The following is a 26,998-nucleotide window of genomic DNA, read 5'->3' on the forward strand; positions in this document are numbered from 1 at the left end:
TTGGGCTCCATCTCTGACGAAAACATGGTGACGAATAACAGGTGGTGACAAAGACAATGGTTTTCCATCGAACACAAGTAGATCTGAGATGGTGTAAATCTAAGACAACGAATGCATAGATCCACTTGTGGATTTGTTGATTCTGACAGCGATTGCGAAGGTTTTGAACGGAAATTCGGATTGTAGAGGCGAAGGTGGCAGATTGAAGGCTAAATGTACCGCCGGTGGCCGGATTTTAACATATCAGGGAGGTAGTTGTTGCCGGTGTTTGTGTGGTGTTCTTTAGGTTTAGAGAGAAAAGGGGTAGGTGAAGTGAAGGTAAAGGACGAAAGGGTGGAAGTGAGACCCAATTTCTTTTTAAATTAAAAATAATAGTAAATATTATTAGATTAATTGAAAATTAAATACATAAGGACATTATTGATCATTTTAAATTTGGAACGGACTAAAAGCGCAACAAATTCGTCTTTCAGGGATGAAACGTGCAAGTATAAAACAAACGAGGAACGTTCCGAGTTAATTTTGAAAATAATGATCAAACGTGCTTTCTGACACTTACACGAGAGACGATTCGTGTAATTTATCCTAATTTGATAAACACACCTTTACCATGAACAAAATCTAGACGGTCATAAATACCTTTTAACCGATACAAGAAATGGTGTACGAGAAAGAAAAACTGAATTCATTTTAAGTCCGTTTCAAAAAAAAAAAAAAGAATTCATTTTCAGTTATCATTTATTATTATGAAATGATCGATAACAATCAGGCCCCACCACCCTCCCACACTTTTTCCATTTTGTCTTGTTAATTTCCCTTTTATTCTTTTATTTTTCACATATTTCTCCGCAGACTGCCGTCCCCAAAAGGCCAAAACTCTCTCACTACATCTCTCCTCATTCCTCAATCATCGTCTTCCTTATGTCCCCTTTATTTCCGTAACTCCAGGTAGTTGTTCATGAATTCAAAGCTCCCTATGTTTTCTTTATTATTAGCTATACCATTCATTTTTATATGATTATTCATCAGCGCACTTTGGCTGTTGTTCGGATTCATGGATATATTGTTGGTTGCTTGTTTCATGACTCCGGCAATGTAAGAGATTTCGACGGTACCTTTAATTCTACCAAAGGAGAGTTTGTTGCTGCAACTTACAGTTGTGGATTTAGGTTTTTTTTTTTTTTTTTTTCAAGGAAACTGGGAATCTATTATTTACTAGGTGTTTCGGATAAGGATTAATTCACGAGATCATATGTAGCACCTTGGAGTTGGATTGATTTATTTTGGATTTTGATTAATGGAGGCTAGATTTGGGGAAAAGTCCCATCATTACTATGGGCCAGTCCCAGTCGTGTCCGATTTAAAGGCTGTCGGCAAGAGAACAATGGAATGGGATTTAAATGACTGGAAATGGGACGCTGATCTGTTTACCGCCACTCCATCGGATTACAGTAGCAGACAATTGTTTCCCGTTACTACATCGGAACTTCAGACAAACACAGGTGCGTCTAACAGTTCTTCATCTTGTTCTGTCGAAATCAATCTGCAAAATCAGAAAGGGAAGAGGAGGGTTCTGGTCCTTGATGAAGAAGAGGTATGTGGTGAAGCTGGAGCTCTAAACCTCAAACTTGGTGCTGGTGGTCAAGTATACCCCATAACTGAAGACGAGGCTGAGAGATGGGAGGGGAAGACTGGGAAGAAGACCAAAGTTGCTGGAACCACATCCAATCGTGCAGTTTGTCAAGTGGATGATTGTAGAACGGATTTAAGCAATGCTAAGGATTATCATAGAAGGCATAAAGTTTGTGATTTGCATTCTAAAGCCACCAAAGCACTGGTGCTGAATGTGATGCAGAGGTTTTGTCAACAGTGCAGCAGGTTTCATGTTCTTCAGGAGTTTGATGAAGGAAAAAGAAGCTGTCGCAGGCGTCTAGCTGGACATAATAGAAGGAGAAGGAAGAGTACACATCCAGAAAATACAGTTAATGGTGTGTCATTGAATGATGAACATGGGAGTAGTTACTTGCTCATTAGTCTTTTGAGAATACTCACCAATATACACTGTAAGTGTTTGAACATAATACTATATATTGGCATATGCCTATTTAGTATTTACTCTGTAATTTATATGTTAACTTTTTATTTATTGCAGCCAATACCTCAGATCAAAGGAGTGAGCAAGATTTGGTCACTCATCTACTGAAGAATCTTGGCAACATCAATGCTAGTAACTTATCTAGATTAATAACTGGATCTCAAAATTTCATGAATGCTTCCACATCCATTCCAACCCTTGAAAAGGTAAATACAGACACAGGTTGCATAAATTAATTATCTCTAAAACTGAATTCAACATCTAAGAGTGAAAAGATTTGTTTATATGAGGCTTCACAGCCTTTAGAATATGAAACAATGGAAAATGGAGGAGCTTTACAAATAACTGACCCCTCAAACAACATCATCCCATTCCCACCTAAATCCAGTCCTATGGAAGATACTGTTGGAGTTGGAAGGATGAAATTTAACACCATTGACCTTAACAATGCTTATGATGATTCTCAAGATTGCATGGAAACCTTTGATACCTTTGAAAATACAGACAATGTCCCCATGTGGTTACGTGGGGGGGACCCACACAAGTCAAGTCCACCTCAGACCTCAGGCTCCACAGCAACACAGTCACCATCTAGCTCCAGTGGCGAGGCACAGGTATTAAATTTTATATATACGTCTAAAATAGTACAATCCTTTGCTTTTTTTTTTATGAAAAATATCTTTAAAGAGATTTTTTTTTTCTAATTTTCAGAGTCGTACAGACAGGATTGTATTCAAGCTATTTGGAAAAGATCCAAACGAGTTGCCTGTTCTCCTCAGAAACCAGGTCTTTTTTTTTTTTTTTTTACTTGTTGTAAGACTATATGAGCTTCTGATATTTTTATTTTTGTGCTGAATTTGGTAAACTGTTTAAAATACAGATTCTTGATTGGTTGTCACAAAGTCCAAGTGATATTGAAGGTTATATCAAGCCTGGATGCATCATATTATCTGTTTATCTTCGAATGGATAATTCCTCTTGGGATGAGGTACATTTCCTTGTCACTCCATTCCCAATAATATTATTTACAGTTAATTACATTTTTGGTCCCTGAGTATAGCTGATATTATCAAATTTGCTCCTAAAGGTGGTTTGAGGTTTTTGTAACGTTTGTAAAATGAGTATATGTTTGTTGCAGCTTTGCTATGATTTAAGCAGTAATTTGAGGAAGCTTCTGGAAGCATCTAGTGATTCTTTCTGGAGAACAGGATGGATTTACACTAGGGTGTTGGATCATGTTGCATTTGCATGCGATGGTTAGTTCTTGTAATCTTTTTATACACACATAATATATTTTTTCAAGAACAAAAAAAAGGTTACTTTTTTTTTTTTTTAAATTCTTAATCTCACCAAGATTCTTGATTTCTTGCTTATACAGGCCAGATTGTTCTGAACACATCTTTACCTCATAATAAAAACTCAACCATTTTGAGTGTTAAACCCATAGCAGTTTCTTTCTCTGAAACTGCTCAATTTTCAGTCAAAGGCTTTAGCTTTTCATGGTCAACATCAAGGTTGACTTGTGCCCTAGAAGGCAGTTACCTTATCCAAACAAATTGCTCAGATGTAATAGACGGTGGAGATTCGTCGATCAAGCAAGAGCAAGACCACCACCTCCAGTCTCTAACCTTCTCCTGCTCTATACCTAACATCCATGGTAGAGGCTTCATCGAGGTGATTTTTATTTTCTAAATCCTCCTTAATTTTTTCAAAGATTTTGAGTAATCTTCTTATGTTTTTATTTTCTGATTAGATCGAGGATGACAGTCTGAGCAGCAGTTTCTTTCCATTTATAGTAGCGGAAGAAGACGTGTGTTCAGAAATCCGTACACTAGAAACCGATATAGACGATTCAAAATTAGAAGCACGAAATCAAGCACTAGAGTTTATACACGAAATGGGTTGGCTTCTACATCGAAGCCAATTAAAATCAAGATTATCATCATCCATGGATCCAAATTCAGATCTTTTTTCGTTTGACCGATTCAGATGGCTCATAGAGTTTTCAGTTGACCATGACTGGTGTCGTGTGGTCAACAAACTATTGACCCTAATCTTCAAGGGTATAACAGTAATAAACCACACTTCAGTTGAAACCGCCTTGCTGGACATCGGTTTACTCCATCGAGCCGTGAGAAGAAACTCGAGACCCATGGTTGAGTTTCTGTTGAACTTCCGTGTGCCGGGGCCCGTTTTGTTTAAACCTGACGCGGTGGGGCCTGCTGGTTTGACACCTCTTCATATAGCAGCTGGTAAAGATGGGTCTGAGGATGTGCTTGACGCATTGACAAATGATCCTCAAATGGTAATTGTTTTCAAATTTCAGTTTATTTTAAGTAAGTTGCAGAACATTGTCTGATTATTGTGTATTGATTTAAAAGGTGGGAGTTGAAGCATGGAGAAGAAGTCATGACAGTAGTGGTTTAACACCTTATGATTACGCATCCCTTAGAGGCCATTACCCTTACATTCATTTGGTTCAAAGAAAAATGAATAAAAATAAGGGACATGTGGTGGTTGATATTCCTGTAAAAACAAAGGTGAAGGAGGGGGCAGAATTGTCATTGTCATTTAAGGGATTTGAAATGGAAAAGGCATTGGTGTTTAAGGGAAGGTGTAATGAGTGTGAAGGGAAGTTGGGGTATTATGGTGGGGTGAGATCCTCGCTGGCGATTTATAAGCCAGCGATGCTGTCCATGGTGGCGATTGCTGCGGTGTGTGTGTGTGTGGCGTTGCTTTTTAAGAGTTCGCCCCAGGTTATGTTTGTGTTCCAGCCTTTTATTTGGGAAAGGCTCAAGTATGGGGCAAGTTAAATTAAAAGCTTATATATTATATACAGGTAATTTTTCAAGACTTTTGTTTTCGATGTATTATTATTATATATAGAAAAGGGCTGGATTTGTATGGATGGATATGAACTTCAAGTTGGGTGTTTGCATATTTATATGTATATTTTGATGCTTGTATTTTCTCGTGATTTCCATACTTTATTTTTTATATGATTTGTAGGGAAATTTGTTTCTTCATTTTGCTTTGTTGAAGTTGATTTTTCATTCATAAATCACATCAATAACCATATAGTTAAGTCAACAAATTGCTACATAAATCACATCAATAAACATACCAATTATGGTATAGTCAACGAATTTCTTAGGCATTGTATTTTATTCATTTCTAAATTAAAAGACGTTGATGTTTCAGTTAGCAAACATAGAACATTTGGTTTTCAAATGAGTTGATGTATCCAAATTAATTGACTCAAATCTTCGGTCTCTAAGTTAGTAGACACAACCCTTTGTGATACGATTTCCATCAAGGTTAGCAGACACAGAAGCTTCTTTCTTTATATTAGGAGACACGAAACCATTTGTTATATAATTTCATCAAAATTAGCAAACAAGGAACCTTCAACTTCCAAATTAACGAATACATATACAATTGAACATTTTATATTCTTCCACCAAAACACTATAAACAACAACAGGAATAAGAACAAACTGATTATGATCTAAAACAAAAAAAATGGATCCAAACGATTTTTTTAACCAAAATTAAGGGGTTTTTTTGAAAAAAAAAAAAAAGATAGGCTTTTTTGTTTTTGGAAAAAACATCAATTCCTGAGCTTGCTAAAATTGTCAGAAATAGGGTTTTTTTTTTTTTTTTTTTTTTTTTTTTTTTAAAATAAAAAATAGTTAGATTTAAACAGAAAAATATAAAATATAATTTTTTTATAGCATCAGACAATTCTTTATCACATTAAACAATTCTTTATCACATTTTTAACATTGTTATAAATTAACTATTAAATTTGGGAAATTGCTTTATGAACGACCTTCATTACAAAAACATTTAAACTTTTTTATGGATTATTGTCCCAAAACATTTTAGATATTATAAATATATACAATTAACCTTCGTTTGTGAGGTTACTTTGTGAGGTGTTTGTGAGGTTACTTTGTGAGGTTACCGTAGCTAAAAGTTCCTCCACAATCCACAATGTACAAGTATGACAATGCATAAATTACATATTTAACACTTCCATTTTATATAATACGTCACTTACAACCCTCTATTTTGTAAATGTTATTTTCATCCCTCAACTTTTTCTATTTTGTAAATACATTTTCTACCCCCTATTTTAAAATATTACTTTCACTCTTTTAACTTTGAACTCTATAAAATATCATTATTGCCATTTTTATTTTCTAAACTTTCGTGTTTATCCCATATAGTATATATATTTTGATTTTCTTTAATAACTTTTGTTCATTAACTTTAAAAAAAATGACTTGTTTTTGTTATGTATGTGTCAGTATAAATTAAAGGTGGTCAACGTTTGAATGTATTCAGATTCGAGATTGTCTACGTTTTGATTATTTTTTTTGTATGTTTTGGTGCTTATTTTTATATACGCTTCTTACATATGAGTCGGGTCATATATAATACATTTTCTATTATTTGAATACTTTTCGTTAATTAAAAAAATATACATCGTTACAACAAAAACATGTAAAAACCCGCAGCAAAGCGCAGACTTAAATACCAGTTACATATCCAAAATATAAAAAGTGATATTTTATGATGGGTCGTTTTAGTAATTACCCCTATAGTTTAGATATAAAAGGTAACTTTAGGTCATAATTTCTTAAATATGTTTTTTTTTTTTAAAAAAAAAAAAAATTGGTTGCAATTTGGAGATTTTTTAAATACTATAGATTATCCCATTCCATTATTTTTTTGTTTACAAAACGATGGAAAGACCTGATTTATGTAGCAATTTTTGCGACTTTCTCGATCCAAATCATGTTATCGTCGGCGGCGCCTTCAATTTCTTTCCCATTCCACAACCACAACCGCAACGGCAACGGCAACGGCAACCACCATCACAATTACGGCATTGCTCCTCCTCGATTCGTAATTCGATGTGCAATTGCGTCAGCTTCTTCCCCAAAGAAGAACAAGTTGTGGAAGCAAGGTGAGCACCCGGGACGTGTATCGGAAAATTCATCCAACAAAAGAACGCCGATTAAGAACATTAAGAAGAAGCTCGACCGTAAAGCTAACCTTAATCCTTGGGTAAATACGGTTACTGAAGCCTTATCTGAATCCGTCGACGTAAAACAGTGGTCAAGAGCTCTACAGGTAATCATATCCTTCAATCTAATGGATTTTATTTCCCGAATTAGGACTGACTACTGAAAATGCTGGATCCAAATTCTCCAGGTATTTGAGATGCTGAAAGAACAACCATTTTATCAACCCAAGGAAGGAACTTACATGAAGCTCATCGTTCTACTCGGAAGATGTGGGCAACCAAAACATGCCCGCCATCTGTTCGACGAAATGATCCAAGAGGGACTAGAGCCAACATCACAACTCTACACAGCCTTGCTCGCTGCCTATTGTCGAAGTAATCTAATAGACGAAGCATTCAAAATCCTCAACCAAATGAAAACCCTTCCTTTATGCCAACCAGATGTTTACACCTTCAGCATCCTAATGAAAGCTTGCGTTGATGCTGCAAGATTTGAGCTTGTCGAATCCATTTACCACCAAATGGATGAAAGATCCATCACTCCCAACACTGTAACACAAAACACAGTCTTAGCTGGATATGGGAAAGCAGGGAAATTTCAAGAAATGGAAAAGGTGCTTTTGAATATGCTTGATAGCGATACATGTACACCAGATGTCTGGACAATGAACACAATTCTGAGCTTATTTGGCAACATGGGTGACATCGAATCAATGGAAAGATGGTATGAAAAGTTGAGAAACTTTGGAATCGAACCAGAAACACGCACTTTCAACATTCTAATAGGTGTATACGGGAAGAACAAAATGTATGACAAAATGTCATCTGTAATGGAGTACATGAGGAAGCTTTCATTTCCATGGACAACATCCACCTACAACAATGTAATTGAGGCGTTTTCAGATGTGGGTGATGCCAAGAACATGGAATACACATTTAAGCAAATGCAAGGAGAGGGAATGAGGGCAGACACCAAGACTTTTTGCTGTTTGATTAGAGGGTATGCAAATGCAGGGGTGTTTCATAAGGTGGCAAGTGTTGTGGAGTTAGCTAATGAAATGGAGATTCATGAGAATACAAGTTTTTATAATGCAGTGTTATATGGCTGTGTAAAGGCTGGTGATTTGATGAAGATGGAGGAAGTGTTTAAGAAGATGAAACAGGAAGAATGTAGGCCTGATGCAGTGACTTATTCTATAATGCTGGAAGCTTATAAAAAGGAAGCCATGGATGATAAGGTGCATGATTTAGAACAGGAAAGACTCAAGATTGGTGTTTGTTAATTGAGGGAAAGGTTTTGTATAAATGTAGATGGTCTTCTGTATTACAACAAATGAATTGTTATTTTGTTTTTTGGACTATAGATAAAATTTGACATCAATGTTTTGGCTTTATCACCATTTAGTCCTTTAAGTTCAAATCATGCTAAATTAGACCATAAAGTTTTGGCTTTGTCACAATTTCCCAATTGTCCCTTAAGGACCACCAATCGATAATATTAAATTGGGAATATTGTTCTTGGATACTAGTTAGGTCTTTTTTATTTTTTTTCTTAGTTTAATTGTCCCTTAAGCTTCAGTATTTGTGGTAACATTTTTTTTGCTTAATTGGGTTTTGTTTTTTTGGATGCTAGCTGTTGAATGCCAAATTTAAATTCAATGCGAATTTGAAGCTCTTGTGGGGTTCATTGAACCTTTCTGTGGTGTCTGGTATCTGGCTTTTCAGAAAAAAGAAAAGAAAAAACACTTATAAGAATAAAGCAGTGGATCGATGTGGATGTGGATGTGAATGAAACTTGAATACAACGTGTATTCGGAGGCAAATCGATACATTTTCAAGTTATTTTCTGGTCGTTGACGTTGACTTCAAGTCATAAACATAAATATACATATTTGACGTGAATAAAGGGTTTATTTTTAATCATTGCTGGTCCACCACCACTACTTCACTAGGTTCTAAATTTTAGTTATTTAAATAAAAGGATTATCAGAAAAATAATTGCACAAGTCTTTTTCTAATAATAAAACTATTATATATTCATTGACTAATACATGATTGGTAATTTATTTAAAAGCGTTCACAAAATCCACCTCATTGTCTTTCATTTTATCATTTCATGCTACTTATTTAAGCATGATCTAAGGTTATATATTTATTTATATGCAAGATATACAATATAAGTATATAACTATTAAAAACACGAAAATTGCATAACGAAACAAAGGTTTTTTTTAATCATAAGCAAATTCATCTTTCATTTCATTAACATGAGTAGACATAATATTTTTTAGTCAAGACAATTTAAATATGTCACACATTTTATGTTACTTATTTAAGCATGATCTAAGTTTATATATTTATTTCATGTGGTTTGTTGTTCTGTTTAAATTATGTTCAAAAATTTTCTATATGTGAAGTTGCTCCGATTTGATTTGTTCTTTTTTATCAACATTGCAGTGGTAGTGAGATGTGGTGGGTCAACGATGGAACTAAATCAAGCTTTTAAATGTTCAAATTATCACATTAACACTCTTGAGTAGTAGATTCATTTGTAATCAAGTTTTCGAAAGATTAATAACATGTTTAGGATGTTACTGATGACTAGTAAGAGAAGTATAATAAATCTAGGTGAATCTATGATGTCAATAGAAACTTATAACTTAGATTGAAGGTTTGATGTCTTCATGAGTGCTTAAAAAGCAGCCTTAAGACCTTAAATCATCAAGTCATAAATGAGATTAGATGTAATAGCACAATAAAAATATGTTGTTAGGACTTATACATCTAGTGAAGTCATTATTAGAGTCTATCAAAGGTTTGGAAGCAATACACCAAAGTACATTACCTAAAACTCTAATAAAACATGTTTTGGGCACCCACTAGGCATTACACGGGCCATGTATATGCCTAGGCATCCACATGGTCCATATACCCTTTTGGATGGGATGGAAATTTTGACTAATACAATTTTCGCCCAAATTGTCTCCATAACTTCCTTAGTACTTCCTTAATGCTATGTAATGGTTGATATGAATTATATATAGTTAAAAATTATGTATATGTTTTGATTTGTATAATTAATCCTTGGTAAATGCTTCACTCTTTAACCATAGGTTCTTAGAAAGTGTTTATATAACACTTGAAGAGAAATAAGGTGCTTAGAAGAAGTTAGGAGAGCAAATATGAGTAAGTACTAAGAATACATGTCCATATCACCATTTTTTATATATGTTTTAACTTATTTTATACTATGGTGATCTTAGTTGCTATGTGACTACTATATGTATGTTGTTGCATCCATGAAACATATTTTGAAAGTATTTTCACATGGGGAAAATATCATATTTGAATAAAAACTTATTTAAGCATCCTATTTTTGTATATCACTTATTCACTTAATTATGGGTTGACTTGATGTTTCTCAACAACTATTACGATTAAATCCTATTGTCGGTATAGGTTACCACTTTCAATTTTGTTTACCGTGCAAGCTAATAATGTTTAATGGATTAAATTTTCAAGCTCATTCCATGGTTTTATGTGGGAATCTAAAAGCACATTCACTATTTTGGTTGAATTTTGAAATGATTATTTCTAATGCTTCTCGTAAAACTTATAAGTCTAAATGATTTTAGAAATATTTTTGGGAGTTTTACTTTGTAATTGAATTAGTGCCATTATCTAATTCCATTATAAAGATTAATTATGAGTTTACTCATTAGGTTTTTCAATTCTAACATTACTATTTTGACATATACTAACAATATCATATTGGAGCTTGGGATAGTGAAGATATCATGGATATTTAAAAGGTCACGTACCTTGTGATGGTTATCCTTGGACTATTGCTTTGATTTATTTGTACATCCTCGTCTACAGGTTTACAAACTTGGATTGTTTTACTTCACTTTTAGGATCTAATTTCCTAAACATCCATTTTAAAATGATTAAACGCTTTCAAAGATAACTTAATTACTTATAGCCCATACAAGATGTGTTTAACGATCATGAGTTTATTGCTAAAGAGATCACAACCAGATAAGGAAATCATGTAAAAGAACTTACAAGGAAAACACTTTATTCATAGGTTGACAACTACAAGATGTGGGGATTATCCAAATCAGCAGTCGGAGTGTTTATCTGATTTTCAGTGGTTTGAGGTGAGTTTCCTCATTAGATCCATGGGCGAAGGCACCAATGCCGGCCCATTGCTTGTTGTGTAAAATGTTAGATGCCTTGTGATAATTATATTAAAGACCATGATCTAACCCCTGACATTTGTTTGAAAGACCAGGATCTGGCCCCTGACAATTATATGAAAGACTTGGATCTGGTCCCTAGCACTTGTATGCAAGACTGGGATTTAGCCCTCGACACTGAACGGAAAAACCATGGTTTGGCCCATGGCAGGAAATGATTATATGACTATGATTTGGCCCATAACATTTATTTTCTTTTATGTATGGTATGTGGTATTTTGGGGAACTGACTAAGCTTTGTGCTTACGGTTTTATGGTTATGGTTTCAGGTACGTCCGGTTCGAATATGACGGGCCTCATATGGATGCGTTGTTTTTGGATGATAAAATAAAACAACAAAGGTGAAATTCAAGGAATTTGGCAATGTGGTATCATTCAATGCCTTGACAACGTACCACAGCCTATCAAGTTTCTTGTTTATCTTTGGGGTTGGGTTTTATTTCGGCTTTTACACGATCACATGTTGTAGCTTCTTTAAAGCAATTATGACCCTTGCTAGAAGAAATGTATCTCTCATCATCCTCGGTTGCATGCTTTTACTTGTTTTTGACAACCTACCAAACATTATTTTCCTTTTAGGACGGATGGTTTTGTAAAATTTGTTTTCCCCATGCTACTATCATGTACAAGCTTAGTATTCTTTGACAGTTAAACTATAAAAATGACAAACTACAACAACTAGTGTCATACATGTTCGGTGGACAGGTTGACAAATGTATAAACAATATATTGATTTATCTTATTTTTATAGCATATTTCTTTCATTCGTTCCTATATTAGCAATGTACATGACAAATCTACCCAATTATATTACATATGAATGAATAAAGAATAACAATAAAATAAAAGATAATCTATGTGCATTGTATCTTCAAAAAGGTCAAAAGAAAAAAAATATATACATTGCAATAAGAATGGAGGATACTTCTTTCAAACTTCTTGTCAAGATTTTTCACACTTAACCCACAACACATATAAGAAAACATTTAATCAAGCAATTAACTAACCCTACACAATGAACTTTGATTTATTTGCAATCTAATTCTTCAGGCTTAACAAAGAAAATAAATAATGTATGATAAACAAATTTAAATATATAAACAAAACATTACATGAGATTTGATGTTGTCATATTTGGGGGAATTTAGTATCATCGAAACCACAAGATTGTGTCAGTCATATGAATGTTAATCAAGAAAAAAGGGGTTGATTCGTCAATTCCTGAAAGAAATAACAGAAATCGGAGTTTAAATTATGGTTTTGCTCATCAAAATTGGAGCATAACATAATCAATTATAAGAAGTGATATTGGCAAAAATCATTGTTGGATACAGAAAAGATACAATCTTAAGGACTTTGTATATAAAATGACCATTTTACCATCATAACACTTTTACTTATTTTCAGGACCAATGTCCCAAAAACTAATCTCTTTTTCCTTTTGATCCATATTTCATTGTTTCATAATGATTTTAGTACCCGAGTCAAACACGGTTATTAGAAGGACCCGAAAAGCATATAAAATGACCATTTTGCCCGCATAACACTTTTAGTTCTCCAAATGTTCACACCAAAAAGGAAACAAAATGGAGTCTTACCAGATGTTCGAGGTGTCAGAAGAACATAAGCTTTTGCATGGGTTGGAGGAATGTCAGCCTTGTTAAACTTAACAGCAAATTGAGGCTTAGCTTTAAGCCCCTCATTCTTAATTAACCTTGTGTATTTCAACAAAGTTTCTTCAGGAAGTTCAAGTGAATCCATATTTAGCTCAACTATATCAAGTCCTAGCTGCTTGCATTCCTATTATCGTCACACAATACAATTTATTAGGGTGGAATTGGAGGTCAAGAATAAGTTAAATGTGATTTAACCTTTTGTGACCCTAATTACCTCTATATACAATTTTAAATAAAATGAACCTTTTTACAACAAATATTCGGCCCAAACTTTAAACTTCCAGAGCCTCCTGTAAACTTCAAACCATCAACAAACTGCCCTACAAACTCCAACATATCCTGGCCCAACCACACATTAAAGTACAATTTAGAAACTCAGCAACCCATTATTAGCAAAATGTGCAATCAAGAATTGTATACCCCTCTTTCAGTTGATATGAAATACAAAGCATCTAGGATAAAAAAAACATCAAATCATGAAGAAGAAGGTGCAATAAATAGGGATAAGTTTACATACCTTTAGAAATCACAAAAATTACTAATTTTTTACCAGAATCTAGCTCAAACCATCATCTGGCTTCATAAAACTTGTTTACAAAAAACATTACTGGTTCCCATGATTCACCATTGGGGTTATCCTTTTCGATAACACCTTCAATGATTCATCTTTGGCATTCTCCTTCTCACTAAAACCTTAAAATTGTGCTCCAAGAATAGAATTCAGATGTAAAAAAAAGGCTATAATTTTTCTAACACAAGAAGAATTGAAGCGAACCGATGAATGAATTTACTTTGGTGGGTGTTCTTCAAAGGTAAGTTCATTCTGAAAGATAGATTTGAAACATAATCTTATAAAGGCGTATTTCAGTTATATACACGAGCCTGAATGAAACGTTGCAAGCAATTGATGAAAGGACTGAAAACTAAATGCAGTAAACCCTAAGTGCTAAATCACAAATTAATTTGAGAGGAAGATAGACATATGTTGAAATATATATTCTATACTCAAACATAAACATTAATTGTTGAAAGGTATATTGTGTTTAGTTGTTATTATCCGAAGGGTTGTTTGTGAAAGTTTTATGCATGAAAGAGTCATTCGGGTTTGTACGCGGATCTTTTATGGGTCATGGTTGCTCCGTTTTTGTTGAGACCCGATGTATTTAAAGTTAATGCTTCTCTCATTGTGGACATATAGAAGATATTACTTCTTAGATATTTTCTCTCTCATTTAGGGTTTCTCAGTTAGGGTTTCATTGTTCTACTGATATATTTTAGATCTTGTTCTTATTTGTACATATGAGAGTGAGTGTTAATGTAGAGAGGTTTCTGGTGTAAGTTGATGTATAATCGAACTGGTTTATAGTGAATAAACTGTTCAAGTTGGGAAGGTTTGATGTTTTTTACTTTCTTTACATGGTATCAGAGCTTAAGGCTCCTTCGTCTTCTTCGTCGATGTTCATCGGAGGCTCGTCTTCTTCATCGATGTTCATCGGAGGTTCACAACTCAGAACAGTTTCATAAAAGGTTGTTTCTAACCTTTTTTCCCTTTTTCTTTTGTTGATTCTGGTTGATCGATCGATTTAGTTCTTTTATTGTTTTCGTTCTTTCGATCCTGGTACTGTGAAGTTTTTTTGCATGTTATTGCAGGTGCTTGTGGCTGATTCTTGTACTGTTCGCCTGAATAGTTGAACATCAGTCAAACTATCAACGATTCTTCTCCATTCGATTAATCTGTTTAAGTATGAAATAACTCTCTAGGGGTCGGATTTCATCACTGAAAAACCCTACGTTGAAAACGGACAAACAGAGTCGATTTATGTCTTCGGTTCATCTTTAAAGCACTGTGAGGGTTTTCTTGTTCCTTTTTTCTCTCTATTATATTGTGATTGGGAGATCCTGGTTGTTTTGTATACACCAGTTGTTTGTTTTTCTTGTTTCGATTGTTTTCTGTGGCTCTGTATTGATTGTCTTGGGCCCCGACAAACGTGGTGACCATCTGGACTCTAAGTCAATACACGAGTCTGATTTCTGTCTGTAATTCTTGATTATCTGATTGATTATTTGTTTGTCTTGTTCTTATGGCTGGTCCTACTGATTCTCCTAGTAGTAGTGGAAAGGATGATCAAGTTAATTTTGATGATCCTCTTTTTGTTCATCCTTCAGATAATTCCATTACCACTATTGTTACTATAAAACTAACTGGAAATGAGAATTTTAGACTTTTGAAAAGCTCTATGTCTAGAGCACTTAGGGCCATAAATAAACTTGGGTTTGTAGATGGTTCTTTTTTAGAAAACAAAGGTAGATGAGTCTAAAAGTTCTAAATGGGATAGAGCCAATGTTGTAGTCTGTTCTTGGCTTTTGTCATCCATATCAGATTCCATCTATCAGAGTCAAGCTTATTCAGATGTTGCTGAGGATATTTGGAACAATCTTTTTGAAACCTATAATAAGTCGGATGGATCTGTTGTTTTTAACATTCATCAACAGATTAATTCCTTGAAACAAAATGGTATTTCACTATCAGACTATTTTAATAAACTTGACTCTCTTTGGAAGGAATTTGATGGTCTCACTGGTCTTAATGAGTGTAAATGTGAAGCATCTTTTAAACTTAAGGACCATTCCAATCTTATGAAACTTATGCAGTTCCTTAGTGGTCTAGATGATTCATATAGTCAAGTCAAGAGTCATATTCTTCTTATGGAACCGTTACCTAATGTCAAAACTGCATTTTCTATATTGTCTAGAGAAGAGTCTCTTCAAAGAAATGGTTCTTTGACTTCTCTTCAGTCTTCTAAATCTTAACCTACTGCTTTTAATAGTAGGTTTAATAATAGGTTTAATTCAAACAATTCTAATAGGAATAAAAATCAGGTAGTACAATGCAAGAATTGTGGTATTAAAGGTCATTCAATTGAAAAATGTTATAAAATTATAGGATATCCAAAAGATTTTAAACAGCGAAATGAGTCAAACAGTTAAATTTTTTTTTTGCTAATTATGTTACCACTTCTTCAGGGAGTTCTAATGCTCCTGTCTTATCTGATGTTGTTGGAGACTCTGAGTTTCATCAGCTCACTAAGGAACTGTACATGAAGTTTTTGCAACTAATAAATGATAAACAAGTTAATGAGGAAGCACCTGCGAGTGCTAACATGGCAGGTACTTGCTTGTTTCAAGCATTTAATTCTTCCTTTGATTGTCAAAAGTGGATTGTTGATTCAGGAGCCAATCAACATATGATTGCTTCTGAATCTCTTCTTTATAATATTGTGGATGTGTCTAAGTTGAATCTTCTTGTTAGTCATCCTAATGGCACATCTGCTAAAATTGAGAAAATTGGGAATATGAATATATCTAATTCCTTAACTCTGTTTGATGTTTTTGCTGTCCCAGACTTTAATGTAAACCTTTTGTCTGTTCATAAGGTATGTAAGGATAGTAATTGTAAGGTTGTCTTTAATGAACATAGTTGTACAATTCAGGGTTTACAATCAAAGGAGATGGTGGGGAATGGTAAAGAATCTGGAGGTCTCTATTACATGAATAGTGTGCCTTCAGGTATTAATTCCTTTGGTGTTCATAATTCTTCATCAATTTGTTGTGTTTCTAAACTCACGTGGCATAATAGGCTTGGTCATCCTTCTGATCAAGTCTTAGGATCTCTTAAGCATAAACTTAATTTTGGAAGTGATTCTATTCCTCCTTGTGATGTTTGTCATAGGGCTAAACAAACTAGAGAGTCATTTTTTGTTAGTCAACATATCACATCTAGTCTTGGTGAATTAATTCATCTAGATGTATGGGGCCCTTATAGAGTGACCAGATCAGAAGGATATAGATATTTCTTGACCATTGTGGATGATTATACTAGAGCTACATGGGTCTATTTGCTGAAGTCAAAGGATGAAGTTTTTTCTTATGTTTCTGTGTTTTTTAACAATCTTCTTAATCAATTTGAAGTTAAAGTTAAGACTGTTAGGTCAGATAATGGGACTGAATTTTTAAATCACAAAATGAAACATTTGTTTGAGTCTAAAGGAATCTCTCATCAAACTTCATGTGTTCACACTCCATAACAAAATGGAGTTGTTGAGAGAAAACACAGGCATATTTTAAATGTTGCTAGATCTTTGATTTTTCAATCTGGATTACCTCTAGAATATTGGGGAGATGTTGTCTTAAATTCTGTTTTTTAATCAATAGAACACCTACATCAGTGTTAAATGGAGCTTCTCCTTATGAACTTGTTTATAAATATTCTCCAGTTTTTGATAGGCTTAGAGTGTTTGGATGCTTGTGTTTTGCAACAAAGTTGAATAATTCTGATAAATTTTCTGAAAGAGCTGATAAGTGTATTTTTCTTGGTTATTCACCTGATAAAAAAGGGTATAGAGTTCTTAGTCTTAATTCAAATCTTATTTTTGTTTCCAGGGATGTAAAATTTTATGAATCAGTGTTTCCTTTCAAAATGAAGTCTTCTTATGTGAGTGATAAAATTAGTGTGCCATCATGCTCTAGTGATCGTTTTTCCTATGATGAGTCTTTTTATTCAAGCTCCTTACTTGATAAATCTAGTACTAGTAACTTGAGAGATGTCCATCATTTGGATGGTGCTAGTGCATACCATTTCTTGGATGAGACTAGTCCTCTTAATGTCAGCAACTAGTTTGGTGAGGCACATGTGCCTTCATCTGGTGAGACGTTTCCTAGTTCCTCTACTGTGGCTGAGGAAAGTGGTCAGAGTAATTTAGATCCTTCTGATGGTCATTCTTCTAGGGCTACTAGGTCTAGTAGAGTTGTACATATGCCAGCTAGATTTAGTGATTATGTTGTTGAAGGAATTCATAAGTATGGCATTGAACGATCTGTAAACTATTCTTCTCTTAGCACTGAAAATTATTGTTTTGTTTCAAATCTTAATAAAATAGTTGAACCTAAAAACTATAATGAGGCTGCTTTAGATCCAAATTGGATTAAAGCTATGAATGAGGAAATGGAGACTCTTTATAGGAATAATACTTGGGAAATTACTGATCTTCCTAAAGGAAGAAAAGCTATAGGTTGTCGTTGGATTTATAAAATAAAATATAAATCTAATGGAGAGATTGAAAGATTTAAAGCTAGACTTGTAGCAAAAGGTTATAGTCAACGGGAAGGTATAGATTATGAGGAAACTTTTGCTCCAGTAGCTAAAATGGTTTCAGTTAGAATAGTTTTGTCTTTAGCTGTTCACAATTCTTGGTTTTTATATCAACTTGACATTAATAATGCTTTTCTATATGGTGATTTATCTGAAAATGTTTATATGGAACTTCCTGAAGGCTATCACTCTAAAGGTGATACTAGAGTTTGTAAACTTATAAAGTCTCTTTATGGACTTAAACAAGCCCCCAGGAAGTGGAATGAGAAATTGTGCCAAAAACTTTCACTTTTTGGTTTTAAACAAAGCATAAATGACTACTCTTTATTTATTAGAAAACATGAACATACAGTTGTAGTTTTGTTGGTATATGTGGATGATATTGTTATTACTGGAAATTGTAATGCTGAATTAGAAAAGGTCAAAGTTTTCTTGAAGTCACGTTTTTTCATAAAAGATTTAGGAGAGTTCAAATATTTTTTAGGAATTGAAGTTATAAAAGCTGATAAAGGAATTTGCTTAAATCAAAGAAAATATTGTTTGGAATTGTTGAATGAGTTTGGAATGCTTGCGTGTAAACCTGTAAAAACCCCTCTGGAAGCAAACTTAGTTATTAAAAGAGAGTCTGACTTGGATAGTTCTGATTATGTAGTTAATATAACTGAATTTCAGAAATTGATTGGAAAATTAATCTATTTAACTATGACACCTCTAGACATTTCGTATGATGTTCAGATTTTGAGTCAGTATATGCATAAACCATATAAGTCACACTTAAATGTTGCATTCAGACTATTGAGGTATCTGAAAGAAAGTCCAGGAAAGGGTATCCATATTACAAAAAATAGTAGTCTTGATCTTGTTGCTTTTGTTGATGCTGATTGGGCTAAATGCTTGTTTAGTCATAGATCTGTTACTGGTTTTCTGGTATATTTTGGAGGTTGTCTTGTATCCTGGAAGAGCAAGAAACAGAGTACCGTTTCTCGTTCTTCAACTGAGTCTGAGTATAGAGCTCTTGGTTCTGTAGCTTGTGAAGTAATTTGGATTCTGAAATTATTATGTGATTGTGGAATTACAGGTTTAACACATGTGAATGTTTTTTGTGACAATGAGTCTGCTATTAAATTAGCTTTAAATCCTGTATTTCATGAAAAAACTAAACATTTTGAAGTTGATCTCCATTTTATTAGAGAAAAAAAATTGAAAAAGGTGTTTTTAAAATAAATAAGATTGATTCATCAAATCAAAATGCTGATATTTTGACTAAAGCATTAGGTGTTGGTCAGCATGAATATATTTCTAATCGTCTTGGTCTTATTAATGTTTTTAATAAAAGTAATAATTAATGTTTAGTTTGGGGGGGGGGGGGGATGTTGAAATATATATTCTATACTCAAACATAAACATTAATTGTTGAAAGGTATGTTGTGTTTAATTGTTATTATCCGAAGGGTTGTTTGTGTAAGTTTTATGCACGAAAGAGTCATTCGGGTTTGTACGCGGATCTTTTATGGGTCATGGTTGCTCGGTTTTTGTTGAGACCCGATGTATTTAAAGTCAATGCTTCTCTCATTGTGGACATATAGCATACATTACTTCTTAGATATTTTCTCTCTCGTTTAGGGTTTCTCAGTTAGGGTTTCATTGTTCTACTGATATATTTTAGATCTTGTGCTTATTTATACATCTGAGAGTGAGTGTTAATGTAGAGAGGTTTCTGGTGTAAGTTGATGTATAATCGAACTGGTTTATAGTGAATAAACTGTTCAAGTTGGGAAGATTTTGTGTTTTTTACTTTCTTTACAACATACCTGAAATTGAATAGGAAACGTAGATGATCATTCCATCTACCAATAGAGCTCTATTTATATGAAGAGAGAGAGAGAGAGAGAGAGAGAGAGAGAGAAAGAGAGAGAGAGAGAGAGAGAGAGAGAGAGAGTTGCAGGAGTTTTAAGGGTTAGGATTTGGACGACGGTTTTTCCACTCACCGTCATCAATAATATTAATAATTTGCATAAAATTTACTGTTAATGTCATATCAGAAAATACTGGCAAAACATATTAGACCCAATCACAATGTATACTTTAAAACTAATAATTGCAATGTTTATGTTAAATTATAAAAAGTTCTATGAAGAAAAAAAAAATAGAAAACAAATTATAAAAGAGTTTGAATGGTCATATTTTCATCTCTCCATCTATATCTCTACGATAACATAGATTAACGTTTCTCTTTCTACCTCTTCTATTTTTTCAATCATCCAACTATGAGAACGATTGTCTTTATATGATAACATAGATCGACTATGAGAACGATGTGGGTACCGAGTGCCCACATCAACCAATGCCGAGATATTACCATTACCCTAATGTTTTTTTAGAATTTTTTTTTTCCTAAAATTGATTAAATAACTAAAGCTAACAAAATAATCAAAGCACTCTATTCGTGGCCGATGCCAAGTGTACTTGTTTTGAGTTGTATAAATGTTCCAGTGAAAACTTTTTGGCCCTTGACACGTCATTCCACGTCTACACAAACCCACGTAGCCAATGCCAAGTCAGGTCATAGATACCAAATCCTCTTTATTCTGGTGTGGACACAACTTTTGACTTCCCTCTCTATCTCTATTATATTTTTCTCTTTATACTTGAAAACCTTCGTCTCTCGAGACTGACACACTTTGGCTCTAGGGTTTTTTTTTCTTCTTCAAGAATCTTTGGTTTCTGTTTTATGAATATTTTTTCATCTGGGTAATTGACTTTTAGGCGAAACATCAAATCTTGTTATTTTTTTATTCTAATCCTCTCTTATTCGATGACCCTTTTCATTTTGTGAATGTTCTTCACTCAGATTACACCAAGAAGACTACCGTTCATGAGAGTTTGATTGATGGCTGACACAAAATGTTACATTCCCAATCAATTGTTAGGTTAGTTCTTTCTCTTTATACATAATCTGTTATATTCAATTCGAAGTGTTGTGGACTCTGTTTCTCTCATATGATCGTCTCGTCGTTGTATTGGCAATTTAGCACATAAACCAGCTCGATTTAAAGAAAACGAAAGAACATGATCGTACAAAAAACCCCAATCAATAATCGGTGCAGATTTCCCCCCTTTTTTGCGCAAAATCGAGGAGCCATGGTGCAACAGTAGGGTACCGTTCTTGGTACACCGGCGTCTTCGCCTGCCGTTCTGCAGTCGTATTCAGAATATCGGAAACGAAATGGTTCCAAATTGAAGAACACGAAAGCGTTGATCAAATTTGAATTTAGCTTTCTTGATTTCTTTAATCTGTTTTCTCGGTGTTGGTTGCATGTGAAATTTTGGATTCAGTATCAGGTTTATATGTTTTTATACACTTGTTTTCATGGAACTGTGGCAGATTTGGATCAAATACAGCAAGAAGCACAGCATCGGTGGTTGCGACCTGCTGAAATTTGTGAAATTCTAACCAACTATCATAAGTTTCAACTGAGACCTAGTCCACCTGTCATGCCACCAGGTATCCACCTTTGCCACTTTAACATATACACATATACATATAGATTACTCATCTTATAACTTCTAAACACTGTCACTCTTATTTCATGATAGCTGGTTCTTTATTTCTCTTTGATCGAAAAGTGATTCGATACTTTCGAAAAGATGGTCATCGTTGGAGGAAGAAGAAAGATGGAAAGATTGTTAAAGAAGCTCATGAAAAATTAAAGGTGTTCATGTTTATATAACTTTTACTAATACTTTGAGTCTTGATATAATACTTGTGTTATTTTCGTTCTATAGGCAGGCAGTGTGGATGTTCTTCACTGTTACTATGCACATGGAGAAGATAATGAGAACTTTCAGAGAAGAAGCTACTGGATGCTTGATAAGTTAGTCTTTTTTTTTCTGCAACTTTTCAACTTCATTTCTTACTTTATATATATATATATATATATTCTTACTTGATCTTTATAATGTTTTAGGCAGTATGAGAATATTGTTCTTGTGCACTATAGGGAGGTTAAAGAGGTAAATTTCCAAAACCCTTTGGTAGATGATCGTGTTTATGTGGACTAAAGTGTCATCTTTGATTCATCATACACAGGGATACAAGTCAAGTTTCTCCCGTGGGTTAAATCCAGATTCAAGAACACTGCTTCAAAACTCTCAAAGCAGTGAACAAACACCACATACTTCATATGGTTATGATATGAATTCAGTTGATAAAAACGAACAATCAGTGTCTTCAATATCAAATAACGAGCACTCTTCACAAGATTTTGGGATTGATTCATTTACAACTGATTTGCTATCTTACAAACTAACAGATGCTAGGTTAGATTCTGACACACATTCTCAAGATTTCTTGAACTCTGGGAATGGCTTTTTTTCTGATCATGAAGTTGCATCACAGGTAACTTTTCAGATTGTTTCTTTCTTGAATCTTGGTTGCATTTTAATGGCAGTGTCAATGCAGGTCAATGTAAATACTGAAGTGATAAACTTACAAGATAATGATGCTGGAGGACTGAAAAAGATGGACAGCTTTGGAAGGTGGATGTGTAAAGAATTGGGTGGAGAGTTTGATGATTCCCTGATGGCATCCGATTCCGGGGTTTACTGGAATGCAATTGAAACCGAAACTGGAAACAATAAAACTGAAGTCTCGAGCTTATCACACCATATGCAGTTGAATACAAGCCCTGTGGGTCCCTCTTTAGCCCAAGAACAGCTCTTTACTATAACCGATTTTGCACCAGATTGGGCATATTTAGAAACAGAAACAAAGATTTTAATAACAGGGAATTTCTTGGGTGACAAGAAACGTATGAATGACATAAAATGGTGTTGCATGTTTGGTGAAATCGAAGTGGCAGCTGAACTTTTGACAGAAAATGCCATTAGATGTCAGGTTCCTTTACATGCTGCAGGGCGTATTCCATTTTACATTACCTGTAGCAATCGATTAGCTTGTAGTGAAGTGCGTGAGTTTGAGTATATTGATAAGTCAACAAGATTAACAACAGATCATCATCATCATCGTGATGATGATAAAACTTGGGATGAAGAGGAATTCGGTTTAGTAATTCGTCTTTCGAAATTATTATCTTTGGGGGTTAAAGTGAACAAATGGTTAGACTGCAAGGTGGTAGATTGTGAAAAATGTAAGATGAAGGATGTGTTTGATTTGATTTTAAGAAACAAAGAATGGTGTTCAAATAGAATCACAAAGGAGTTGCTAATACAGAATTTGCTGAAAGATAAACTTTATGAGAGATTAGTTTATGAAGTCCATGAAGCATGTGAAGGATTGCGTGTGTTGGATGAAAAAGGACAAGGTGTTATTCATTTGGCCGGAGCTCTTGGTTATGAGTGGGCGGTTGCTCCGATCACCGCCACCGGTGTCAGCCCTAATTTCAGAGATTCACATGGCCGGACCGCCCTCCATTGGGCTTCACTTTATGGCAGGTTTTGACTTTTGATCCATTTTCAAGTCAATGATCAAAAAGAGCATCGTTTTCTTGAATGTTTGTGTTATGAGAAAGTGTGTTTTTTGCAGAGAGGAAACAGTGGTGGCACTGGTGAAATTTGGTGCGTATGCAGGTGCGGTTGATGACCCAACACCTATGAATCCAGGTGGACAAACGGCTGCTGATCTGGCATCAAGTAAAGGGCATAAAGGGATTGCTGGATATTTGGCAGAAACTGATCTCACCACTCATCTTTCAGCATTGTCTGTGAAGGAAAAGGACAAGAATGGTGTCAAAAGTGAAGTGTTAGTGGATGATGATGATGCTACACATTCACATTCTTTAAAAGGGTCACTTGCAGCAGTGAGAAGATCAGCACATGCAGCTGCTTTAATTCAAGATGCTTTCAGAACTCGTTCTTTCAATCAAAGGCAACAACAAGCAACAAAGGCAGAAACTGAAGAACTTGTTGCTATAGCTTCTTCTTCTTCTTTACAGAAGGTCAAGAAAACACGTGATTATGAAGACTATTTGCATCTGAACATTGCAGCATCAAAGATCCAGCAAAAGTACAGGGGGTGGAAAGGAAGGAACGAGTTCTTAAAGATGCGTGAGCGTGTTGTCAAGATTCAGGTAAACTGGTGTTAGTTTTTGATGTATAATTATATATGTTAAATTTATAAATGGTGGTGTTTTACTTTTAGGCGCATTTTCGTGGGCATAAAGTTAGAAAGCATTATAAAAAAGTGGTGTGGTCTGTTGGGATAGTGGAGAAAGCGATACTCAGATGGAGACGAAAGAGCCGTGGGTTGCGAGGATTCCGGCCGGAATTGAGAGCACCGGAATCGGAATCGGAATATGATTTCCTGAGAATAGGTCGGAGACAGAAATATGTTGGGGTGGAAAAGGCGTTGGCTAGGGTGCATTCCATGGCTCGGAATCCTGAAGGCCAGGAACAGTACATGAGGCTCGTGGGGAAGTTTGAAAAGGTAATGACACTGTTACTGTTACTGATACTGATACTCTGCTAATCTGGTGGTGGTGATTGTGATGTTTTTTGTGATGATTGTGTTTGACAGTTGAGCCATGAACATGAAGATAGCAGCAGCAGCAAATGACATTGAGTTGGAGAGTTTGTTTGTAAGTCTAACCCTTAGGGCCTAGGGTGTAGGTAGTCTAATTCTAGTATGCATATATAAATAGAAATATGAATATGAATATATAAAGTGAAATTAACGAATAGGTGAGAGGAAAATGTTTTTAGATTGGATTGGTGTTACAAGTAGAGTACATTGATTGATATTGATTACAAAAAGAAGAATGTAGAAAAAGCAAAAAGAATGGTGGAAAGAGATAGAAGTGACGGAAGCACTGATCCTGTGTGTGCCTCCCCTATACCTCCTTCAACTGTACCTGCAGCTGCAGTTTTTATCGATTAATCCATCCATAATAAATAGAATTAGCCTTGATCTATCTGTTTCTTTAAATCTCCAAATTTTATGACACCACCATGCACTTTTTTAACTTGTGGGTTTAACAAAAAGGATTTCAGAGTAAAGGTCCAAAAGTTTTAAGAGTCCAATATTTTGTAACAACATTTGTGAGTCCAAACTCCAAATGCTCCTAATGTTCTATTAACATATAATTTGTCCATTAAACTTTTTTCAACTTTAACATGTTTTGAAAAAAGCTTTTACTACATAGCAAAATGAATCCGCATTAATATAAGCAATATGGTTAATGTATCATTGTTAAAATTAAAAAATTTCCAAATTGAAATCTAAATCAAATTCCCACAATGCACCAAGCACTATCAAACTCTATCTCATTTTCCATTTAACCATCCTTTAGACGCAATGTTTTTGTTCCTGAGTTTTTTTTTTTTTTTTAATGAAGGAAAATGGAACGGAAGGAAATGCAGTGTGTTTTTGACTTTTTGAGTTAGAGAGAAATATAATGAAATGAAAGAATTAATCTAAACACTTTTTTTAAAGCTTATCAGATAAACTAAATTTTTTTTTTACAAAGACAAAATGTTTTAAATAACCAACTACTTTATAAAGATACAAATTATATGATGATTAATTATTAAAATCTTTTGAAAAAATTACAGCATCTAGAAATATATTTTTATTTTTTTATTAAAGTAATAATAAATGGGAATAAATCATTTTATAAAAGTGGCTTTTGAGAAAAATATAGTTTGCTAAATTATGATGTGACAACTAAAAAACATATTTTGGAAACTCACCACATTCTCTTGTGGAGTTAACGGCGGCGGAGCAAATGCACAGCGTTCCTTCAGTTTCGACGTCAAACCCACAAGTCCCACCGGATTTCCGGCACCGATCACACCCAGTATCCGGCAAACCATACGACAGCTTCATCCCGTACGACCAATCCAATGGCTTCTCCCCCTTCAACTTATCAGCATCATAGAACGTCGTATAATGCGTGCAATCCAGTATATTCATACTCATAAACTTCACAGTATTGTATGACGTAAAGCAACACGCCGGAGGAGTGTCGTTGGAGAGCATCTGAAAAATCTTGAACGACGTGCAGGAACCATATAGCTCATCACACGAGTGGTCGTCGGAGAAATTGAAACAAAGGGATTTGTAGTGGTTGAGAACCGGAGAGTCGATGGAGCAGTTCATGAGAGCGAAGACGGTGTCCGGAGAAGGAGGAATGAGGGCGGACTGGACGTCGGACAAGACAAAGTCGTGGTGGGGTTGAAGGATGGTGCAGGTGGACATGGAAGGGTCGTAGATGGTGAGAGATTTGGAGGCGTAATCGATGGACTCTACTTTGTAGCTGCCTGAAGGGGTCTCGAAAAAGAGATCCGTGGTGGAGATGGTAGTGTTGGTGGCAAATGTGGTGGAGCAGTTAAGCATATTCCGGTAGAGAGGAGCACCGCAACCGTCATCGACGGCGAAAGGATAGTCTATTTCGATATTGCCGCATGAATTCCGACAAAGGGGGAGAGAGTGACATAAAAAAGGTAAAAGAAAGAGGAGATACACGAGAAACAGTGAAGTCATATTTTGTGTAGGGAGAGAATTGAGAGAATGAAATGTGAATGCTTTCGGTGGAAATAGGAAGAAAAAATGATTTCCGCAAATTGCTCTTTAAAGCTGCTTCTTTCTATTTCCTTTTGACTTTTTGGCCCCCTGTCAGGAGTTGATGATAACTTGATAGGTTGTACGCCCCAGAAAAGAAAAAAGTTCAAATAAATTTGAATGAATGTTCGACCCTATTTTTTCAGAAAAATGGGTTAATTATTAAACCAATTATTATCGATTTGCTTTTTAAAACATTAAAGTTC

At 34.7% G+C, this 26,998-nt stretch overlaps 5 protein-coding genes across 10 annotated transcripts; 4 read left to right on the forward strand and 1 right to left on the reverse strand.

The window, feature by feature from the left end:
• Window positions 1-817: 817 nt before the first annotated feature.
• Window positions 818-5,072, forward strand: LOC145087595 (squamosa promoter-binding-like protein 1). Of its 4 annotated transcripts, XM_079025599.1 has the most exons (11): window positions 818-948; window positions 1,030-1,095; window positions 1,194-2,063; window positions 2,153-2,301; window positions 2,386-2,709; window positions 2,807-2,881; window positions 2,976-3,083; window positions 3,234-3,351; window positions 3,474-3,769; window positions 3,849-4,400; window positions 4,477-5,072. In XM_079025599.1, the coding sequence occupies exons 3-11, from the start codon at window positions 1,298-1,300 to the stop codon at window positions 4,906-4,908; spliced, it is 2,820 nt and encodes a 939-aa protein (XP_078881725.1). In that variant the 5' UTR covers window positions 818-948; window positions 1,030-1,095; window positions 1,194-1,297; the 3' UTR covers window positions 4,909-5,072. The 4 variants fall into 4 exon arrangements, with proteins under 4 accessions (XP_078881725.1, XP_078881709.1, XP_078881733.1 ...); XM_079025583.1 differs by having other exon boundaries at window positions 1,030-2,063; XM_079025607.1 differs by having other exon boundaries at window positions 1,030-2,063; window positions 2,395-2,709.
• Window positions 5,073-6,853: 1,781 nt separating this feature from the next.
• On the forward strand, window positions 6,854-8,511 carry LOC145087620 (pentatricopeptide repeat-containing protein At3g06430, chloroplastic-like). The gene is made up of 2 exons (XM_079025619.1): window positions 6,854-7,237; window positions 7,319-8,511. The coding sequence occupies exons 1-2, from the start codon at window positions 6,899-6,901 to the stop codon at window positions 8,411-8,413; spliced, it is 1,434 nt and encodes a 477-aa protein (XP_078881745.1). The 5' UTR covers window positions 6,854-6,898; the 3' UTR covers window positions 8,414-8,511.
• Window positions 8,512-15,146: 6,635 nt separating this feature from the next.
• Window positions 15,147-17,740, forward strand: LOC145054669 (uncharacterized). The gene is made up of 6 exons (XM_079002907.1): window positions 15,147-15,348; window positions 15,446-15,841; window positions 16,090-16,233; window positions 16,297-16,499; window positions 16,557-17,053; window positions 17,278-17,740. The coding sequence occupies exons 1-6, from the start codon at window positions 15,147-15,149 to the stop codon at window positions 17,738-17,740; spliced, it is 1,905 nt and encodes a 634-aa protein (XP_078859033.1).
• Window positions 17,741-20,818: 3,078 nt separating this feature from the next.
• Window positions 20,819-25,143, forward strand: LOC145087626 (calmodulin-binding transcription activator 2-like). 2 transcript variants are annotated; one of them, XM_079025631.1, is made up of 11 exons: window positions 20,819-20,965; window positions 21,066-21,144; window positions 21,600-21,719; window positions 21,812-21,927; window positions 22,001-22,089; window positions 22,183-22,228; window positions 22,305-22,613; window positions 22,677-23,668; window positions 23,760-24,303; window positions 24,375-24,659; window positions 24,750-25,143. In XM_079025631.1, the coding sequence occupies exons 2-11, from the start codon at window positions 21,105-21,107 to the stop codon at window positions 24,786-24,788; spliced, it is 2,580 nt and encodes an 859-aa protein (XP_078881757.1). In that variant the 5' UTR covers window positions 20,819-20,965; window positions 21,066-21,104; the 3' UTR covers window positions 24,789-25,143. The 2 variants fall into 2 exon arrangements, with proteins under 2 accessions (XP_078881757.1, XP_078881765.1); XM_079025639.1 differs by having other exon boundaries at window positions 20,841-20,965; window positions 21,247-21,719.
• On the reverse strand, window positions 24,915-26,825 carry LOC145087642 (wall-associated receptor kinase carboxy-terminal protein). Of its 2 annotated transcripts, none has more exons than XM_079025659.1 (2): window positions 25,922-26,825; window positions 24,915-25,083 (listed from the first exon to the last, which is right to left on the reverse strand). In XM_079025659.1, exons 1-2 carry the CDS (start codon window positions 26,712-26,714, stop codon window positions 24,977-24,979), a joined length of 900 nt encoding a protein of 299 aa, XP_078881785.1. In that variant the 5' UTR covers window positions 26,715-26,825; the 3' UTR covers window positions 24,915-24,976. The 2 variants fall into 2 exon arrangements, with proteins under 2 accessions (XP_078881785.1, XP_078881777.1); XM_079025651.1 differs by having other exon boundaries at window positions 24,915-25,089; window positions 25,922-26,816.
• Between the last annotated feature and the right edge of the window lie 173 nt (window positions 26,826-26,998).

This window comes from Lactuca serriola, chromosome 1 (assembly GCF_051521515.1).
Source record: "Lactuca serriola cultivar US96UC23 chromosome 1, Lser_US96UC23_V15, whole genome shotgun sequence".
NCBI lineage: Eukaryota > Viridiplantae > Streptophyta > Magnoliopsida > Asterales > Asteraceae > Lactuca > Lactuca serriola.

Excerpts from the sequence above, each read along its gene's own strand:
- LOC145054669 (XM_079002907.1), top strand. The coding sequence starts at position 15,147 with ATGGCTGGTCCTACTGATTCTCCTAGTAGTAGTGGAAAGGATGATCAA. Across the intron at positions 16,234-16,296 it reads TGCGAGTGCTAACATGGCAG|GAGCCAATCAACATATGATT; the intron begins GTACTTGCTTGT and ends TTGTTGATTCAG. Across the intron at positions 17,054-17,277 it reads GTTAAAGTTAAGACTGTTAG|AACACCTACATCAGTGTTAA; the intron begins GTCAGATAATGG and ends TTTAATCAATAG.
- LOC145087620 (XM_079025619.1), top strand. The coding sequence starts at position 6,899 with ATGTTATCGTCGGCGGCGCCTTCAATTTCTTTCCCATTCCACAACCAC. Across the intron at positions 7,238-7,318 it reads AGTGGTCAAGAGCTCTACAG|GTATTTGAGATGCTGAAAGA; the intron begins GTAATCATATCC and ends CAAATTCTCCAG.
- LOC145087626 (XM_079025631.1), top strand. The coding sequence starts at position 21,105 with ATGGCTGACACAAAATGTTACATTCCCAATCAATTGTTAG. Across the intron at positions 22,090-22,182 it reads AGCTACTGGATGCTTGATAA|GCAGTATGAGAATATTGTTC; the intron begins GTTAGTCTTTTT and ends ATAATGTTTTAG. Across the intron at positions 24,304-24,374 it reads AGCGTGTTGTCAAGATTCAG|GCGCATTTTCGTGGGCATAA; the intron begins GTAAACTGGTGT and ends TTTTACTTTTAG.
- LOC145087595 (XM_079025583.1), top strand. The coding sequence starts at position 1,298 with ATGGAGGCTAGATTTGGGGAAAAGTCCCATCATTACTATGGGCCAGTC. Across the intron at positions 2,064-2,152 it reads AATACTCACCAATATACACT|CCAATACCTCAGATCAAAGG; the intron begins GTAAGTGTTTGA and ends TATTTATTGCAG. Across the intron at positions 2,302-2,385 it reads CCATTCCAACCCTTGAAAAG|GCTTCACAGCCTTTAGAATA; the intron begins GTAAATACAGAC and ends TGTTTATATGAG.
- LOC145087642 (XM_079025651.1), bottom strand. The coding sequence starts at position 26,714 with ATGACTTCACTGTTTCTCGTGTATCTCCTCTTTCTTTTACCTTTTTTA. Across the intron at positions 25,090-25,921 it reads TAACTCCACAAGAGAATGTG|CTGCAGGTACAGTTGAAGGA; the intron begins GTGAGTTTCCAA and ends TAAAAACTGCAG.